This window comes from Agelaius tricolor, unplaced genomic scaffold (genome assembly GCF_023055355.1).
Source record: "Agelaius tricolor isolate 1412-34295 unplaced genomic scaffold, bAgeTri1.0.p SCAF_41, whole genome shotgun sequence".
NCBI lineage: Eukaryota > Metazoa > Chordata > Aves > Passeriformes > Icteridae > Agelaius > Agelaius tricolor.
This window is the reverse complement of record NW_027269301.1, coordinates 2,151,295-2,171,132: the sequence shown is the minus strand read 5'-3', so window position 1 is coordinate 2,171,132 and position 19,838 is coordinate 2,151,295. Positions and strand designations below refer to the sequence as shown.

The window sequence follows — 19,838 nt, the reverse complement described above, 5'->3', positions numbered from 1 at the left end:
CAGCTCCCTAGGGATGGTGCAGGAGGGGATCCCTGAGCAGGAGCCGTGGAGCTGTCACCGTTCGGATCCACCCAGATGGATCCTGACCCCAGGGCTGCTCCCTGAATCCTCCCTATGGAGGGAACACCCCAGAAGGGACAAGGAAGGAGCTGGGGTGGAACAAGAGCTGGCACATCCCATCCTGTCCCTGCTGGCACCGCGTTATTTACCCAGGGAAGGACGAGGAGCAGGAGCTGAGAGCTCCAAATCTCCAAATGCAGCCGGGAGCCGCTGGGAAATGCTCTGGAGAGCCTCTAGAACCCCCCAAATCCTCCCTTCTGGCAGCAATGAACCCCCCTCAGCCACCCAAAAAATCACAGTGGAGCGCAGTGACTGTGTCAATTTTTAACTTTTTTTTTCTTTTTTTTTTCCTCCTTAAAGATGACTCCGATTTACATCGAGACAGTTCTAACAAATTCATTCCTTGTTTCACAAAAAGAAAAAAAAAAAAGAAATTATATTAAATAATTTCTGCCAATAAATAACATTTTCACCATTTTTTTTCTCCTTTCAACAGAACTAAAAAAAAAAAAGAAAAAGAAAAAGAAAAAAAAAAAGCAAGAAATAAAAATAAAAATTAAAAAGGAGGCAGTCTCCAGGCAACGGGCGTATGATCCTTCAGCATCGAGAACCCTAAAATCACCATCACTGCACCCCTGGAGGGCTTCAGGTCCTCCCTGGCTGAGGTTTGGTGGGATCTGCATCCCTGCCAGCTCCCCTGGCCAGGTGGGATCTGTGCCAGAGGCAGCCAGAGGGGTTCTCCCAATCCCAAAAAAGAAAATTAAGCTTGAACTCAACCCACCACCCGCCCCATTGCCGACTCCCCTCCTTGGACATGCACCTTGCTAGAACATGCAAAAAAACCCAGGCTGCGGGGAGGTGGGGGCTTTCCCTGGATTTGGGGGCTCCCTCGGGTCGGGGGGGCTCCCCCGGGGCCCGTGGGCTCCCCTCAATCCCGGATGTCCAAGCTCCAGGTGGCAGCCGGGGAGGGGAAGGGACGGGCGGGAGCTCGGAGAGGAGGGGTCAGAGACAAGCCCAGCTCCGAGGCGCTGGATCTGGGGGGGAAAAGGAGGAAAAGGGGGAATTTGGGGGCGTTTCTGGATTGGTTTTTTGGTTTGCCGTGGTGGGGATCGGGGCAGGGAATTCTGCTCCGAAGTTGTCCCCAAAAGAGGGGAGGGGGGATCTCGGCTGGGGGCGGTGGCAGGGGAAGCCCGGCACGGAGAGGGGGCGGTAATGAAGGGGGTAATTAGCACCCAGAGCCCCATCGCTGCTCCTCACCCCCTCGGGAACTGCTTCAAAGGGAAGAGGGGACCTGGCAGCGTGACAGCCACACGTGTGGGTGCCACAGGGGCAACCAACACCCAAGTGTCACCCTGGAGACACTTGGCACTGCCTCCAGGGCTGGCACAGTGCAGCTCCACCAGCCCTAGGGATAAGGGGGGACAAAAATCCCACCCCTCGGCCACCTCCTCCAGGGCCAGGACAATGAACATCCAGCCCTTTTCCAGGGCTGGGACACTGGGAAGCTGCAGTTCCACCAGCCCCAAGCATCTGGTGGTTGGATCTGAGCCCCCAAACCATGAAGCACAAAGTCCCAAAGGATTTTGAGGAGGGGGAATTGGTGATGCCAGAGCAGGAGAAGAGGGTGGGGGGGACAAACTGCCAGCAAAGCAAATCCCCCTGTGTGATGGGCAGGGCCCACGCTGGGAACAGGGGCTCGGGGTCCCGCAATTCCCATCCCAAAGATCCCGACTAAAACCTGGCTGCTTGGGTGAGATCCCAGCCTGGGTCAGCACAACACGCCCGAACATGCACGGGCAGCCCCATGGGTACCACACACGGGCTCACCGCTCACAGGAGGCCCTGAAAGGACAAAGAAATACTCACAGACAAAAGGCAATTTGGCCCCACTCCTCGGACTGGGGGGAAGAGAAGCTCGCTCCAAACATCTCGCAAAGAGGTGGGCGTGGAAATAAAAAAGGGATCAAAGGGAAAAAAAAAAAAACAACCAACCAAAAAAGAAAAAAAAAAAAAAAAAAGAAAAAAAAAGAGGGGAAAGTGGAGGCATGTGACTGAAAAGTGTGGAAACCCAGCGGTCTGCCCACAGAATCCTAAACAGCCCCGGGGGATTAGGTGACGTCTGATCCTAAGACAATTTGAAAGCTTCCTGGGAAGTTGCTGTTTTCCTCTGGCCGAGGGAAGACAGCAAGATCCAGGGAAAGCCTTGGCAAAGATCCCCTGGGAGAGGCTCAGCCCTGCTAAAGAGAGCACGGGAGAAGGGGGGACAGGGAAAGCTGGAGGGGGGAGTGCTCCAGGAGCTGCTGCCTCAGCTCCAGGCAATGGCCACGGCTGGGAAGGGAAGGGACCAACGGGAATCCCATAAAACACATGGGAAGTGACTGACAGGAATCCCATAAAAACCTTCACAGCTCACAAGGAAGTGACCAATGGGAATCCCAAAAAATCCTGCACAGCTCACAGGGAAGTCACCAACAGGAATCCCATAAAACCCTTCCCAGCTCACATGGAAGTCACCAGTGGGAACCCTACAAAACCCTGCACAGCTCACACAAGAATTCACCAATGGGAATCCCACAAAACCCTTCACAGCTCACAGGGAAGTCACTAATGGGAACCCTACAAAACCTTCCACAGCTCATGTGGGAAGTGACCAACAGGAATCCCATTAAAGCCTGCACAACTGACAGGGAAGTGACCAAAGAGAATCCCACAAAACCCTCACAGCTCAGAGGGAACTGACCAACAGGAATCCCACAAAACTCTGCACAGCTCACAGGGAAGTGACCAACAGGAATCCCACAAAACTCTTCCCCAGTGCTGCCAGTCTAAGTGGAAGAATGCTCAGTGACAGAATGTTCAGCTCCCACTCTAAAATCCCTGACCACAGCCAGGGGTGTCCCCTGGGAACCCCCAGGATCCCTGTCCAGAACACTCAGCCAAAATTCCTGCCACATCCACTCGGTTTTGCCTTCCAAACCCTCCGTGCTTCCCAATCCAGGGGCTGCCCTGCCACCAGCACCCAGCACATCTCCCAAAAGCAGCAGTGCCCCACCCATCTTATCCCAAACTTTTATCAGCAACCCCCTGCTCCAGCTGCTGGGAAAGGCTGAGCTGCCCACGGCTCCTCTGGACAGCCAAGGGTGGGTGATGCCCAAAGCCACACACGCTGGGGGGACAGGGAGGTGACACTGGGGGGGACCACCCTGTCCCCCACGCCCCAGAGTGCCCAGCAAGGGCTGATTGCAGAGCTGGGAGCAGGGAATGTGCCATGGGCTGGGCAGCCTGTGCTGGTGGGGGAATGGGGGAGCTGCAGCATCCAGGGTGTAAATCACCCCTTCTCCTTTAAAACTCAGGCCCTGCAGCTTTCCCAAGGACCATCAGACAGCAGTGATAATTCCTCTGCTCTGAATCAGAGATTCCCAAGGGAATTCTGCTGCACAAACTGGCTGCTCCAAGAGGAAGAGCCACAACAAGGGGCAGCACTTCCCCCCCACCTTCTCCTTATTTTCCTTTATCCCCTGGGATAAAGCTGAAATCCTGAAGGAAAAGGTGCTGTGATTGGTGTTAACAACCCTGGAGCTACCCCTGGCTGCCACCTTGGAAAAGAGGGATGGATCCCAACAATCTTCCTTCCAGGGAATTGCCTAAAGCAGCAGCTGCAGGTAGGCAAGAGGTGGAAGAAAACAACAGGAAAAATCTGGGAAGAAAACAGGTGTGTAAAGGAAAACCAACCCAACCGTATCCTGAAGGGAAGGACCTGCTTTGGAAAGCTCAGGCTAACTCCAAATTGTGCCAAAGCCAACGACCCAAGTTGCCTGGTTTGACTGATATTTGTTTTTTAATCCAACACCCCCCAGCAGAGGTTTGGCCTCTCGGGGAGGGCAGCTGGACAGCACAACACTCCCGGGATGCTCTAGCAGTTGGATTGGTTTCTAACTCAAAAAAAAAAAAAAAAAAAGGACATTTTTATATATATTGAACATAAATAAAAAAAAAAAATTACAAAATGGTCGCTTTCTTACAGAACGGATGCAGACTGGATTTATGGACGTGCCTCCAGGTGAAGTCGGTTTCTCCCCCTGCCCCCACCCCACCCCGATAATAAATAAATAAAATTCATGAAGTTTTGGATCCTCTGGCGTTACTGGGGTTTCTTGCCCGTGCCGTTCTTGTCCGCAGAGTTCGAGGTTACCAAGTTCACGGGGCCGTCCGAGTGCAGGGAATCCTTGCGCGGCGGCATCCGCTCGTTGATGCGGTCCAGCCCCCGCGCCTCCTCGAAGCTGCGGATCTTGTGCTGCGGGGAGAAGCCGCGGATGGCTGCGGAGGGAAGGGAGCACAGGGGGCAGTGTCAGCTCCAGCACGGGCACAGCCCCAGAGGAACCCTCCAGCACACGCCAGACACCAACGGGGACAAGTGGAGGGGACAGGAAGCACCGGGCTGGGTTTGGGAACTGTTTGGGGAGGTTCTGGAGGTGCCAGCGCATGTTTGGGAGCAGCTGGCAGCAAAGTGAAGGGGTTGTTCTGCTCCCTAAGAGGAGGCATTTCACTATTTAGGGAGGTTTAGGATTTTCTCTGCTCCCTAGGAGGTTTAGGATTTGCTTTTCTCCCCAAGACGAGGTTCTCTTTTTTAGGGAGGCTTAGGATTTTCTCTGTCCCCTAAGAGGTTCTCTTTCTTTAAGATAAGTTTAAGATTTGCTCTGCTCCCTAAGAGGAGGCACTTCACTATTTAGGGAGGTTTAGGATTTTCTCTGTACCCCTAAGAGGTTCTTTTTCTTTAAGATAGGTTCAAGATTTGCTCTGCTCTCTAAGAGGAGGCATTTCACTATCTAGGGAGGTTTAGGATTTGCTCTGCTCCCTAGGAGGTTTAGGATTTGCTTTTCTCCCTAGGAGGAGGTTCTTTTTGGGGAGGTTTAGGATTTGCTCTGTTCCCTAAGAGGAGGCACTTCACTTTTTTAGGGAGGTTTAGGATTTTCTCTGTTCCCTAAGAGGTTCTCTTTCTTTAGGTTTAAGATTTGCTCTGCTCCCTAAGAGGAGGCATTTCACTATTTAGGGAGGTTTAGGATTTTCTCTGCTCCCTAGGAGGTTTAGGATTTGCTTTTCTCCCCAAGAGGAGGTTCTCTTTTTTAGGGAGGTTTAGGATTTGCTCTGCTCCCTAAGAGGATGTTACTTTTTTTAGGGAGGTTTAGGATGTTCTCTGTCCCCTAAGAGGTTCTTTTTCTTTAAGACAGGTTTAAGATTTGCTCTGCTCCCTAAGAGGAGGCATTTCACTCTTTTAGGGAGGTTTAGGATTTTCTCTGTTCCCTAAGAGGTGGTTCTTTTTTCTTTAAGACAGGTTTAAGATTTGCTCTGCTCTCTAAGAGGAGGTTATTTTTTTTCAGGGAGGTTTAGGATTGGCTTTGCTCCCTAAGAGGTGGCTCTTTTTAGGGAGGCTTGGGATTTGCTCTGCTCCCTAAGAGGAGGTTCTTCTTTTAGACAGGTTTAGGATTTGCTCTGCTCCCTAGGAGGTTTAGGATTTGCTTTTCTCCCTAGGAGGAGGTTCTTTTTAGGGAGGCTTAGGATTTGCTCCGCTCCCTAAGAGGAGGTTCTCTTTTTTAGGGAGGTTTAGGATTTGTTCTGCTCCCTAAGGGGAGGTTCTCTTTTTTAGGGAGGTTTAGGATTTGCTCAGCTCCCTAAGAGCTTTTCATGGAAGCACTGAGTGGTTTGGGTTGGGAGATTAAGATCATCTAGTTAAATTATCCCAGGTTCAACCTTGGACATTGCCAGGGATGGGGCAGCCACAGCTTTTCTGGAAATTCCATCCCACCACCCTTACAGGAACAAATTTCCTTCCAATATCCCAAACCTCCCCCTATTTTAATAGTATAGGAGGAACTTGATAAACCAGACAAGTGCTTGCTGTCCCCAGAGAGTGAAATCTCAGGAAAATTTCAAAGCTGAAAAACACGACACTAAAAAATAACAATTAAAAAGAAAATAAAAATTTAGAAAAAAAGGCAAAACCCAGAACAACAGAACAAAGACACCACCACAAGGCTCTGAACTCCGACACAAACCACACACTGCAACACCAGGAGAGGGAACAGCTAGTCCTTGGATCACAAAGGCAAAATTCTTGCATGACCAGGAGACACACGGGCAGATTTGGGAGGGATGAATCCCACGGAGGAATTTCATGTCCCTGTTCCATCACCGCGGGGACGAGCACGTCACCCTCGCCCTGATGACACGGACCAAATGTGAAACTCCTTTGTGCTACGGAGAATTTAAGGAAAAGGAGCCTGTGCCAAATCTTTTACAAGGACTTGGCTGGCTCACAAACAACTTCCCTTGGTAAGCAAAGCCTCTGTAGAGCTGCGTGGCCCCGCTCGGCATGGAGGAAAAATCCTCATGGATCTGTCATTCCTACACCCTACAGGCAGAGAATTGCCTCTCCACCTTGGCCTACCTGTGGGGAAGGCAGGGATTACACCAGCACCACAAAATCCTGTTTTCTAAGGGTTTTGATGGTGCTGGCAGATTGCAGGACCTCAAGCCCAAGGTCTCGAGCAGCGGCAGCAGGAACCGCTTTGGCAACTCCAAATAAAGGTGTTCCACTAAGGAATAAACTGTTCAAGCTGCAACAGCCTTGAACCAAACCCCTGGGTGTTTTTTCCTTCCCAGCAGGGCCTTGTCCTCCCCCACTTCTGGTGATGCAAGAGTAAAAAGCTTCCGTTAAGGGCTGGTAAAGCTCTTTAAAAGGAGCGCACGCACACACGGAGATGATTTGAGTCTCTCGCCGGGTTCTAGCCATACCTTCCCGTGCCTCTACCGCTTCTACTGTGGCTGCAATACAGAAGAACAGTGGCATGCAGAAATGAAGACAGGGAAAAAAATAAAAAATAAAAAACAAAAAACCAAAACAAAACAAAAAACAGGGAAAAAAAAAGGAACAAAAACAGAGTGACAGTGAGTGATCCGACATCATGGCTGCGACGCAGAGCCCGCGGCCCCCCAGCCCCGGTGCTGCCAAACGAGTGGCGAGAGGGGAGAAAAAGGTGACAGGAGGTGGAGAGGAAGGGGGGAAGGGGACCCCCCAGGGCTCAGGGGGAGTCTCCTTTCCTCTGGATTGATCTGATGGAAGAACAGAGGAGCAGAGAGTGGGGGCTTCCTGCTGTGTGCACGGGACAGGGACAAGCTCGGCCTAAGCTCTGCTCCCGGCTGGGTGGCTCCAGGCCACCTCTGGATGATCAGTTGTGTGGAATTCACCCTCCACCACACAGAAGGGCTCCCAGGGGATGTTTTGGAGCAGTGGGAAGGAGAGGGGCAGCCTGTTTTCCAGGGAAGGACAAGCAGCAGGTACTGGGCTGCTCCGCTCCCGGTGCCTTGAGTTGTAACAGAAAATCAGGCTCCAAATCCAGTTTGGCTTCAGCTCCACCTCCTGAAAGTGTTACCAAGCAACAAGGCACCACAGGGCTGAGCAGTGTTCCCCTTCCTAAATCTGCTGCAGCAACATCCAAGGTTTAGTAGGCCCTGCCTCAACATCTGGAAGGACGCCCTTCCCTTGAGCAGATTCTCTGGATTTTAGCCTCAAAACTGCAGCTTTTTTCACTTTGGACACAATGCAGAGGCCACGTGGTCCTTGGGAGGCCATGGAGGAAGGATGGAGCTGTGGCTGCACAGCTCTGCCCCAGATTCCGTGACTTTGCTCAGTTGATTTTGCCAAGCCCTGCTGTGAAAGGCTGGGGAGAGGCTCAGGAGGGCAGGGCCCCCCTCACTGCAGCCCTGTTTCCCTTTTTTGAGGTGCACAGGCACCCCCAAAGGGGGGCAGCCCCCCCTCCTCCTCCTCACCCAGCAGACGGGGCTCCCATAAATTCACTGAGAGTGTGAAGGGATGTGCAAAACGGGAAAGGGTGGGAGGATGGGGAAAAGGGGGAGGGAAAGGGGTCAGGACAGGGAAAAGGGGAAGGGAGAAGGGGAAGGACAGGGAAAAGGGGAAGGGAAAGGAGGGAAAGGGGTCTGGACAGGGAAAGGAGGGAGGGAGAAGGGGAAGGACAGGGAAAAGAGGGAGGGAAAGGGGTCTGGACAGGGAAAAGAGGGAGGGAGAAGGGGAAGGATAGGGAAAGGAGAGTGGGAGAAGGAGGAAGGACAGGGAAAAGGGGGAAGGAAAGGGGTCAGGACAGGGAAAGAAAGGAGAGAGAAGGAGCAAGGACAGGGAAAGGAGGGAAGGAGAAGGAGGAAGGACAGGGAAAGAAAGGAGGGAGAAGGAGGAAGGACAGGGAAAAGAGGGAAGGAGAAGGAGGAAGGACAGGGAAAGGGGGAAGGAAAGGGGTCAGGACAGGGAAAGAAAGGAGAGAGAAGGAGCAAGGACAGGGAAAGGAGGGAAGGAGAAGGAGGAAGGACAGGGAAAGGGGGTGAGGAGGGCAGGAGAAGCCGGGAGATGCCGGGGGCAGCGGGGGCAGCCTGCAGGCGGCGGGCGGGGCGGGTGAGGCAGCAGCAAAGGCCCAGCTTGTTTGTTCTGTCCTGGGGAGAGGCTTATTCTGGGGGAGGGGAGATCCCTGGTACCCCTGAGAGAACCCCTGAGAGGGGAAGGTGCTGGAGAATGTCACAGCATGACCCTGTGCTGTCGGGATACAGGGACAGAGCTGCTGCAGCAGCCACCTTCCCACTCAGGCTCTGTTCCCAGAACTGGGGCAACGGGGCTGTGATGGTTTCTATAAAAAAAGGGAAAAAATATCCATCCTCCTCTGTGGGCAGAGAAATCCATGAGCTTGGGAGTGCTGCTGCATCCTCCCTGGGAGCAGGCAGTGATATTTCCACGTTCCTGACTCGTGAACTCTAATCCAGGCAAACCCCAGCCCCAGCCCGGGGAGAGCTGCAGGAAATCCCCGGTGCCCATGGAAGGGGGAAGCTGGGGAGGTGCCAGGCTTCAAAGGCCATGGCAGGGGAGGATTAACACACTGGATTACAGGATTCCCCCTGGGCTAGCTCATTCCCTGAGCACCAGCCAACCTCCTTGCCCTGGGAGGGGAAGGATCGGATCCTTTGCTCTGTGCTGCTCCCTGAGCTGCTGAGAGAGGCAGTAAATTTGGGAAGAAACCTCCACAACTACCTCAAAACCCGAGAGGAGACTTTTCTGAACCATCCAGCCCTGGAGGAACCTCGTTCCTGTGGCTGGACCTTCCTCCTGTTTGGGATTCATGACTTGACAGGGGCAGATTGGGAGGGGTCTGGTTGAACGAAGAACAAACAAGCAGCTGTGTCACTGTCACATTCACACAGAGGCAGTGTCACTGTCACATTCACACAGAGGCTGTCACACAGCAGCAGCACAGCGAGGTGAGGCAGAGGATGTGCACCATGCAGCGTTAGAAGGGAAATAAAGGAGAAAAACTCGTTGCAGAAACAAACAATTAAGCACTAAACATGCTTTAGGCAGGGTGCTGCGGGTTTTCTTCCTCGAGGGTACACGGGGACAGCTTGGCATCTCTCCACACCCCCACCTACACCTCTGCTTACTCCTGCTTGGCAATCCTTCCTCCCCACGGGCCTGAACCCTGGCTGGGGTCCCCTGGCACCCTCCAGGCTGCCCGTGGGAGCTGCTCCAGGGGGTTTGGGGCAGGGGGATGCAGGGCTCAGGGATACTCACCGGTCTGCAGGGTCTGCCTCCCCCCCGAGAGCACTCCCAGGGGCAGGGTACCTGTGGGGGTCAGGCCTTTGAGGGTCAGCACGCTCTCACTCTCCTCCCTGCAGGGAACAGCAGCAGTTACACACTCAGTTACACACTGTGGGAGTCATGGATCATGAGAATCATGGAGCCATTAAGGCTGGAAAAGACTTCTGAGGTCACCCAGCACCATCACTACCCACGTCCCCAAGTGCCACATCCACGCATCTGTTAAACCTCTCAGGGATGTGGATTCCACCACAGCCCTGGACAGCCCATTCCAGTACCTGGCAACCCTTCCCATGCAGAAATTTCCCCTCATATCCAACCTGAATCTCCCCTGCTGCAGCCTGAGGTTGTTTGCTCCCCTCTGTCACTTGTTATTTGGGAGAAAAGACCAACCCCTACCTGGCTACAACTTTCTTTCAGGAAAATGTGTCCTGAAAGAGTCAGGAAAAACCACCTGTTTTAGGAAGTTTTTCCCTTCTTTTTTTCCTAACCAGTGTTCCCCATCACCCAGTCCCCAAATTAAACTCAGTCCCCAAATGGAGCCAAGTGCCCAAATGAAGCCCAGTCCCCAAATGAAGCCCAGTCCCCGAATTAAACCTGGTCCCCTGAATCAAGCCCAGTCCCCAAATTAAGGCCAGTCCCCAATTTAAGTCCAGTCCCCAAATGAAGCCGAGTCCCCAAATTAAGGCCAGTCCCCAAATTAAGTCTGGTCCCCAAATTAAGGCTCAGTCCCCAAACTAAGCCCAGTCCCCAACTTAAGCCCAGTCTCCAAACTAAACCCAGTCCCCAATTTAAGCCCAGTCTCCAAACTAAGTCCAGTTCCCAGCTGAAGCCCAGTCCCCAAACTAAGCCAAGTTCCCAAATTAAGTCCAGTCCCCGAATTAAGCCCAGACCCCAAACTAAACCCAGTCCCCAAATTAAACGCAATCCCTGAATTAAGCCCGGTGCCCAGCCCATCCTCACCGAAGGACTGAGAAGACCCGTGCCATCTTCCCAATGGCTCTGATCTTATTCCTGATGATCTCCTTGCGCACCGTTGTCCCACCTTAGGGAGAGAAAAGAGCAGAGAGCAGCACGTTGGGGGCTTCCTGCTCTCCAGGGAAGGTCAGCATGAAGCACCTGCCTGACTCCAGGAAAAGAAATCATGGTTTGTACAGAGTCACAGCTACACCGGAGAGAGAACGGTGCTGGAAGGATGGCATCAGGATGGCATCAGGATGGCGGTGAGGAGGGCAACACCAACGAGATGGCACACGGAACTCGAGAGGGCTAAAGAGAGTAGAACCACCACAGGACACGGACTCGGGGAGGTCTGGCTGGCAGGTCACCAGCTGGGCCCACACTGCACAGGATGTGACACAAATGACTCAGCCATGAGGACACGGTTTGCAAGGCAGAGCACGGAGGGGGCTGACGGCTGATGGGCACCGCTGGGCTCGCCCGCGGCAGCACACAGGCATCAGCTTTGGCATCCAAGGAGCACAGGGAAGGGCTGGCCCGAGCCTGGCAGCTCTGCTCTGACCCCACACAGACACAACGGGACAGGGGGGAGCTCCCCTTCCGCTCTATGGACCCAACGGGAGAGAGAAACAAACAAAAAAAAAAGCACGGAGGGAGCTGAAACCAAAGGGAAAATTCAGGTGGAAAGAGGGAACAAATCCATCTCCTCTCAGCTGAGATTCCTCACATGGCCCAGTACACATCAGGACAGGGAAGCCAAACCCAGGGCTAACATGCACCATGGCTCAGCCATGCACTACGTGGCTGCATTCAGAATCAGGTAGAAACGTGACCCCCGTTTCTCAGAGTTCCTGGAGGAACGCAGAAGGGTTAAAAAACACATGGAGCTTATGTTAAAACTGAAAGGGGATGAAGAGACTGCCCCACTAGTCAGCTCTGGAAATCCACTTCAAGGATCTGGTGGCACAGGCAGTGATAATTAAGCTCGTAGCAAATTCTAGCTGGGTACCTTTCGGATAGCTTGAAATGTAGTGATCTTCAGGGAGAGGAGACACCAAGAAACAAGTAGATGAAGACAGAGATAGAAGAAACAAATTTAATTTTCATGGGAGGGAGGAAAGAAAAAAACCAAAAAACCAAAAAACAAAACGGAAATGCAATGGGATAAGCGGGTTAGAGTCTCCACCTGGGGCTGAGGCAGCTCAGGCCCCACTTCTCGCTGCCCCCCTCAGCTTCCTCAGGTCACCACCTCACTCCTGAGTCCCCCCCAAAATCCAAACTGCTCATCAGCTCAACCACTGATTTGTCCCCTTCATGCATGGCTTGAAACCAGGGCCAAACCCAGCGTTTCTGGGGAGGGGGTGACACGAGAAGCCACTTTACAGAGGAGTTCACTGCAACAGATGAGAAGATTGGGTGGATATTTTGGTGCAGAAAATTTTGAATTGGGGGAAAAAATAACCAGCAGCCTGTGTAAGGAGCAGGAAACCATTCCCAGAGTAGCTGGCAAGAAGTGTCTGTCGCAGTGAATGTCATTTAATTTCTCTGTGACTGAACAGCAAAGGAGAAAAAAACCCCAAACATTCCCTACCCAAAACTGCAAAAGTTGAGCAAAAAGGAACTGGAGACCCTGGCTGGGCATCCAGCTATAAATCAAGTGCTGCTCAGGCATCAAAGACCTTGCCCAGCCTTTCCCCCTGCTGCTCTCTGGTGCCAGCAGGGATATTTTACCTTCCAAGGTCTCGTCGCCATCCGAAATCAGCTCGTCGTCGGAGCAGATGTTGAGGATGTTCACGAGCATCTCGGTGACTGCAAGAGGCACAGACAGCAAGGTCAGAGAGGCCTGGGCATGCAGAGGGATTTGGAGGACCAGGGAAGGATTTCAAGGTCGTCTGTCCCCTGCATGTGGGAGCCTAAAGACACTTTTAGGCGCAGCCTGCTGGTACCCGCAGCGGCGCCGGAGCAGACGACACACGTTGCATCTTCTGCCAAGGAGGTGGATGCAGGCCAAGCACATCACAGAGGAACCAGACGTGGGGAAGGAGGTGCCAACATTCCTGCAGAACAGCCTGAGCTCCCTCAATGTCCCCCCTCCCCATCCTCACCCACGCCACAGCCACCTGGCTTTGAGAAGGGCCAAATCTGGGGAGGGGGGGATTTGACCTTTGGTGCCTCAAAGTCAAAAAACCCTTTGGAAGTGGTGAGGGTGAAGCTGCACCCCAAACAAATGAGATTGGGGTGGAATTTAATCTCATCAGGAGAGGTGAAAATCCTTTTGGTGAAAAGCTGAGGCAAAGTCTTGGTCATATTTTAAGCTGGCTCGCCTTCTTGAGAACAAAATAAGCCTTGGATTGAAGTGAATGCTTCCTTTTTGGTGGGCCAGGAGCCAACAGGAATTTAAAATTCCTCTGCTGCAAACCGAGAGAAACATCTCCAGATTCTGAGGTGGGGCTACAGCACCCAAGAGCAGCCCCACCAGCAATGCAGGAAGAGCAAGAAAGGAATGTTTTACTGGGAAAAGCTTTTTCAAACAGCTACCAACAGCTGGTTTTGCATGAATTTAGCCCAGTAAGGAAGATCTCCTTGAGCCTGAACTGCTCTCCTGTGCCACCTGGAGCTGCAACACTCTCCCAGCAGTGTGGGACAGGTTTGTGACACTCAGGATATGAGGAGCAGTCACTGGGAGTTTAGAACAGAACCCCAAATCTCTCTTACCCTTTTCCCCTACGAAAGGCAAGGACCATGTGAAGACATCCATGAAGTTTGGAAGCCAGTAGGGGTGAGGGGAACAGTTGAACTGCCTGATGTTCATGACATTGTTTTCATATTTCAGTACAGCAGCTGGGGGAGAAAAGGCAAAGATAAATAAATGTCCATGGGCACTTTCCATCTACAGAATCCTGGATTTGAAGGATCTTAAGGAGCAGCCAGTGCCACCCCTGCCATGGGCAGGGACACCTTCCACTATCCCAGGTTGCTCCAAGCCCCCAAGGTCTGGCCTTGGACACTTCCAGGGACCCAGGGGCAGCCACAGCTTCCCTGGGAATTCCATCCCAGCCCCTCCCCACCCTCAGAGGAAGAAATTCCTTCCCAATCTCCCATCCATCCCTGCCCTCTGGCAGGGGGAGCCATTCCCTGGGTCCTGTCCCTCCATCCCTTGTCCCAAGTCTCTGTCCAGCTCTCCTGGAGCCCCTCTAGGCTCTGGCAGGGGCTCTGAGCTCTCCCTGCAGCCTCTTCCTCTTTCACCCCCAGCTCTCCCAGCCTGGCTCCCTCTGGAAGTTTTACCAGTGTTATAAAACCTTCATTATCAACACCCTGTTACACTCGTGTAGCATCAAGCTACCAACTCTCCAAAATGAGAAGGTTTAAGCCATAATATTTTGGTTTCCTCAGGCTGGTTCTCAGCTTAGAACAGTGAAACTCAAACAGAGCCAAGATCCAAAGTGAGGGGTAAAAACCCCACAGCTGGAGAAAATTCCACCATGGTTTAGGGGCAGAGGGAAGTGGAAAACTTTCCTGCACTATCAGCTTCTGTGGGATGGCAGCACCCATCAAAAGGGCTCCATTCTCCTGTGGCTGGGAATGAAAGCTTTATTCCAGGCCTTATGACTCCAGAGTTAATTGCCACAGTAACACATTAAGTCAACCACTTCAGCTCAGCACACAAAGCTCTCTTTCATTCCAGGCACAAGAATGTGACTGGAGGAGAGGGTTTGTATCAAAAATAGTGTGGGTTTTGTATCAAAAGCAGTGTGGTGGCAGCTGGAGCAGGGCAGGGATTGTCACTCTGTGCTGGGCACTGGGGAGGTGCCTCCAGGGCTGTGTCCAGTTCTGGTCCCCTCACTGAGACCTGGAGGGGCTGGAGAGAATCCAGGGCAGGGAACAGAGCTGGGGAAGGGGCTGGAGCCCCAGGAGAGGCTGAGGGAGCTGGGCAGGGTCTGGAGCCCCAGGAGAGGCTGAGGGAGCTGGGCAGGGTCTGGAGCCCCAGGAGAGGCTGAGGGAGCTGGGCAGGGGCTGGAGCCCCAGGAGAGGCTGAGGGAGCTGGGAAGGGTCTGGAGCCCCAGGAGAGGCTGAGGGAGCTGGGAAGGGGCTCAGCCTGGAGCAAAGGAGCCTCAGGGGGCCCTTGTGGCTCTGCACAGCTCCTGCCAGGAGGGCACAGCCGGGGGGGCCGGGCTGTGCTCCAGGGAACAGGGACAGGAGCAGAGGGAACGGCCTCAGGCTGGGCCAGGGCAGGCTCAGGGTGGGCACTGCAGGAATTTCCCCATGGAAAGGGGGCTCAGGGCTTGGCACTGCCCAGGGAGGGTTGGAGTGCCCATCCCTGGAGGTGCCCCAGGAACAGCTGAGGTGACACTCACTGACAAGGTGGGGATTTGGCACAGGTTGGACTCAATGGCTTGGATCTCTTTCCCAATGAAATTATCCTGTGATTTTGGGAGGGCAGAGTGGGAGAGGGATTTCCTGACCTCCCCCAAGACCAGCAGAGCCTTAGGCTTACCCTTGTTGTTATAGACATCTAAGTAATTTGGTGCAGAGAAGATTGTGATTAACGAGGGAAAGCCCGTGGTCTGGCTCTTCCTGTACATTCGATACCTGCAAAACAAGGCACGAGTTAAACCCGGCTTAGCACAGCCCAAACCCCGCCCAGCCCCGGGGCTGCAGCACTCACCCAGCGTCCTGGGCTTCGTGAGCTCGGATTACGGATAACAAACTATTGTTCTGCAAAAATTCACACACTGCAGGGTAACTGCAAAACAAAAAGGGAGGAGAACTCAGCTGTGAGCAAAGGAGAGCACAGAACTCGGGTGGTCTTGGTTTCTGGGAGCAGCTACTTGCAGAAAACATCCAGTTTCTGTCCTCAAAATACGTTTTATTCAAAAATTATTCCAATGATATATTTTTATATAAAAATTAATTGCAAAGGGTTCTGTTAAACCCTTCCTATAAGTGGACTGTCAGCACAAATCCTTCTTTTTTTTAGCAAGGAAAATATTTCCTAGAGATCCAGATGCTGCAAATCACTCATAGAGCCAGTCCAAAGAAGCATCTCTGATGCTTGAGATCCCAATTCTACAAAGTAACTTATCCAAAGACAGCTCAATATTCAAATTTATCCAAAGACAGCTCAATATCCAAAGACAGCTCAATATTTCAACTTATTCAAAGACAGCTCAATATTCACAGAATCACAGAATGATGAGGTTGGAAGAGATCTCTAAGATCATCCAGTCCAACCTGTGCCCTCACACCTCAACCAGACTATGGCACCAAGTGCCATGTCCAGTCTGCTTTTAAACACATCCAGAGATGGTGATTCCACCACCTCCCTGGGAAGAGCATTCCAGTGCTTTATTATTCTTTTGGTGAAAATTTTTTCTTAATATCCAACCTATACCTTCCCTGACATAGCAAATTTATCCAAAGACAGCTCAATAGCCAAAGATAGCTCAATATTTAAACTTATCCAAAGACAGCTCAATACTCAAAGAAGCAAAAAACAAACAAGAATTTGTATATCAGAGCAAAGTGAGGAGAATTTCATGTAGACTGCAAAGCCCCACAGAGTGGTCTGAGCAGTGATTTTAGTGTGAGGAGAAAGAAATGCCCCCTGAACACCCCTCACCTGTAGAAATAGGAGCAGCCTCGGACAGTGTTGTGGGCAAAATGCTCCAGGGTTTTCTCGTTGCCGTAATCCTCGGAGGGATCCGACCACAGCAGGTCACACATCGGACCAAAGGCTGGAGGCTCCTTGAACCTGTCTAACTGGAGAGGGGACACAACATCAGCAGGAGCTGGGCCAGGAATCCTCTTAGCTGGGGCTGTGTGCATGTCCTGGATTGCCAAGCAAGTTGTGCTCTATTCCCCATCTGCATGGCAGCTGGCTTCTGTTAATTGGGCAGTTTTCTTATCTCTTCCACAGCCACTCCTCCCTCTGGGGAGACATCTGCTGATAAGAGGCCACTGAATGTCCCTGCATGGCTGATAAGAACTGCAGCATCCCATTGGGAGATGTGAGCCCAGAGGGAGGAGCCAAGCATTCCTACCTGGATATAATCTGGAGATTCTGGGACACCAGCCAAGCATTCCTACCTGGATAGAATCTGGAGATTCTGGAACACCAGCCAAGCATTCCTACCTGGATAGAATCTGGAGATTCTGGAACACCAGCCAAGCATTCCTACCTGGATATAATCTGGAGATTCTGGAACACCAGCCAAGCATTCCTACCTGGATAGAATCTGGAGATTCTGGAACACCAGCCAAGCATTCCTACCTGGATAGAATCTGGAGATTCTGGAACACCAGCCAAGCATTCCTACCTGGATAGAATCTGGAGATTCTGGAACACCAGCCAATCATTCCTACCTGGATATAATCTGGAGATTCTGGAACACCAGCCAAGCATTCCTACCTGGATATAATCTGGAGATTCTGGAACACCAGCACGGCTTCTGCACTGGATTCCCCAGAGGAGCAGCAGCTGCCTCTCCTTCCCCTGGATCTCCAGAGGAAGAGACTCCACCCTTCTCCAGGATCCCTGCTCCAGCAGAACCAGCCCTGGCACTGCAGGAGGGCTGAGCCACAATTCCAATGGTTCTGCTGCCCACACCCTGACTCACAGGGTGTCAGGCTGGGTTCTGACTCTGGCAGTGTTGGTTTAGTTCACTGCATTGTTTAATTTATCTTTTTATTTTCTTCCCTAATAAAGAACTGTTATTTCCTGCTCCCATATTTTTTGCCTGAGAGCCCCTTAAATTAAAATTTACAGCAATTCAGAGAGGGGGTTTACATTCTCCATTTCAGGGATGCTCCTGCCTTCCTTAGCAGACATCTGGCTTTCCAAACCAAGACAGTACAAATCACCAGTGGGATGGGGCTGCTGTGGGACACCTCTCAAGCTGTTTTATTTTCCAGCATCAGTCTCATTACTTGGTTATGACAATGGGAGGATTTATCAGCTCACATTTTAGGCAGCAGACAAAGAACTCAATGTTACAACTCACTTTAAAAGTTTTTTGACCAATCCCACAAAGCAAAAGCACACTGACAGTAGCTCTATCCAACCACTATAAGCACAGGTACCTTTGGTTAAAACAATGTTTGCTTATTTTGAATGCCTGCTTGTAAGTCTTAAAACACAATGCACAGAGCTCTGTTATTAAGCTTAGAACTTCCTAATATCTTGTTAGATAAACTTTTCTGTAGCTTAGGGAGTTATTTTAGACAAGCATTAATACACAGACCATTGTTCTATTTGCTTTTACTTTTCGACTTTTTACATAATTTTTCTGCTGGCTACTGCTTAGCTCTAATCACAGTTCTGTTGTTTCTGAGGCCTGTCTTTTTTAGCTTTCTCAAAACCCTCTGATTTTATGGATTCCCACAGATTCCCACCCATCCCAGCCCCAAATCCACACAGGAGTGAACCCCATGGGGACCTGGGAGGGAAGGGAAAAGCTCCTGGAGCTGACTTACTTTCCTAATGTCATCTAGACACGTGATTTCTGGAGACAGGCCCCCGTGGACACACAGGAATTGCTGGTTGAGGAGGGCAGCAAGAGGAAGACAGTCGAAGGTGTCCATGCACGCGTCGTACACTCGCTCCGAGTACTTGATTCGACCTGCAGGGAGGAATCCAATCAAGCTCTGATCACCTCAAGTGCTGATCAATAAACTCCAGGAACCCAGTTCCAAAATCAAAATGGCTCACAAATCAAACTTTGCACTTGGTAGTGAAAATACTGCTTTAAAATCAGCATCGTACTGGTGAAAATATTTATTTAGATTAAAACTTTGCACCTGTGTATTCCTGCAAATTCTACTTTAAAATGAACTCTGCACCTGTGTATTGGTGAAAATACTGATTTAAAATCAGCAGTGTATTTGTGAAAATACTGATTTAGAATCAACTCTGCACCTGGAATCAACTCTGCACCTGTGTGTTTGTAAAAATGCTGATTTGGAATCACACTTTGCACCTGTGTATTCTTGAAAATGCTGATTTAAAATCACCTGTGTATTGGTAAAAATATTGATTTAGATTAAAACTTTGCACTTGTGTATTCTTGAAAATGCTGATTTAGAATCAAACTCTGCACCTGTGTATTCCTGAAAATACTGATTTGGAGTCAACTCTGCACTTGTGTATTGGTAAAAATACTGATTTAAAATCACCTGTGTATTGGTGAAAATACTGATTTAGATTCAACTCTGTACCTGGAATTAACTCTGCACCTGTGCATTTGTGAAAATACTGATTTGGAATTAAAATCTGCACTTGTGTATTGGTGAAAATACTGACTTAAAATCACCTGTGTATTGGTGAAAATACTGATTTAGATTCAAACTTTGCACCTGTGTATTCATGAAAATACTGATTTAAAATCAACTCTGCACCTGTGTATTCCTGAAAACGCTGATTTAATTAAAACTCTGCACCTGTGCATTTGTGAAAATACTGATTTAGATTAAAATGCTGCACCTGGGTATTTGGAAAATAAGTGCTGGGTGTGTAAAAGAAAAGGTTTTTTTTAATCTGGAATTGGACAATATTCATGTCCCTTCAATTTGTTTTCCAGAATTCCTGCACTGAGATCAGCACAAAGGAGATGAGGTGTTCCCACATCATGAAAACTGGGATCATGTAATAAATTTGGGATGCTGGAGCCCCCCCATCACTCCCCACAGCCCTGCTGCACCTCCAGACTCATCCTGCCTGCTGAATTTGGCACAGCAGCATCACACAGCCATGGGGGCAGGAATTGCTTTTCCACAGGTCCTGGAAGGCAGGATTTGCCCACAGGAATGGATCTTCCAGGGATGACAATTCCAGTGATTCCTCACCCCAGCAGAGGGGAAGAAGATGTTCCCAAACATAAATCACAGCCTTTCCAAAGCAGTTTGGCTCTTACACCAAGGCTCAAATCTGCTCAGAAATATCCTCAGGGAAAGGGAAAAGCAGCACCTCCTGTTCTCCAAAGGGAAAAACCCAACCCCAGCACCTGGTTCAGACTGGGCCCAGCTCAGCAGGAGCTCACCTGTGTGCAGGTGAGGGGCACAGCTTCCAGCACAGACCTGGGAGGTGTTTTCCAGCTCATTCCTGAGTTAACAGAACAGGGACTCATCCCCTCTGAGCCTTCCCCCATCCACCAGCACCCAGAGCTGATGG

At 51.0% G+C, this 19,838-nt stretch overlaps 1 protein-coding gene and 1 long non-coding RNA gene across 3 annotated transcripts in view; one reads left to right on the top strand and one right to left on the bottom strand.

The window, feature by feature from the left end:
• Positions 1-369: 369 nt before the first annotated feature.
• PPP3CC (protein phosphatase 3 catalytic subunit gamma) overlaps positions 370-19,838 on the bottom strand; it is a 49,667-nt gene continuing 30,198 nt past the window's right edge. Inside the window, exons 5-14 of one of the 2 annotated variants that reach the window (XM_071454715.1) lie at positions 18,146-18,291; positions 16,293-16,432; positions 15,339-15,416; positions 15,168-15,262; positions 13,388-13,513; positions 12,404-12,481; positions 10,676-10,757; positions 9,686-9,783; positions 6,853-6,882; positions 370-4,377 (exon numbers count right to left, since the gene is read on the bottom strand). In XM_071454715.1, the coding sequence (XP_071310816.1) occupies positions 4,202-4,377; positions 6,853-6,882; positions 9,686-9,783; positions 10,676-10,757; positions 12,404-12,481; positions 13,388-13,513; positions 15,168-15,262; positions 15,339-15,416; positions 16,293-16,432; positions 18,146-18,291 (1,049 nt within the window). In that variant the 3' untranslated portion in view covers positions 370-4,201. The remainder of the gene's footprint in view (positions 4,378-6,852; positions 6,883-9,685; positions 9,784-10,675; positions 10,758-12,403; positions 12,482-13,387; positions 13,514-15,167; positions 15,263-15,338; positions 15,417-16,292; positions 16,433-18,145; positions 18,292-19,838) is intronic. The other variant, XM_071454716.1, reaches the window with a different exon arrangement.
• LOC139603785 (uncharacterized) lies at positions 5,037-5,644 on the top strand. The gene is made up of 3 exons (XR_011683801.1): positions 5,037-5,114; positions 5,241-5,340; positions 5,537-5,644. It is a non-coding gene; the product is annotated as an uncharacterized lncRNA (long non-coding RNA).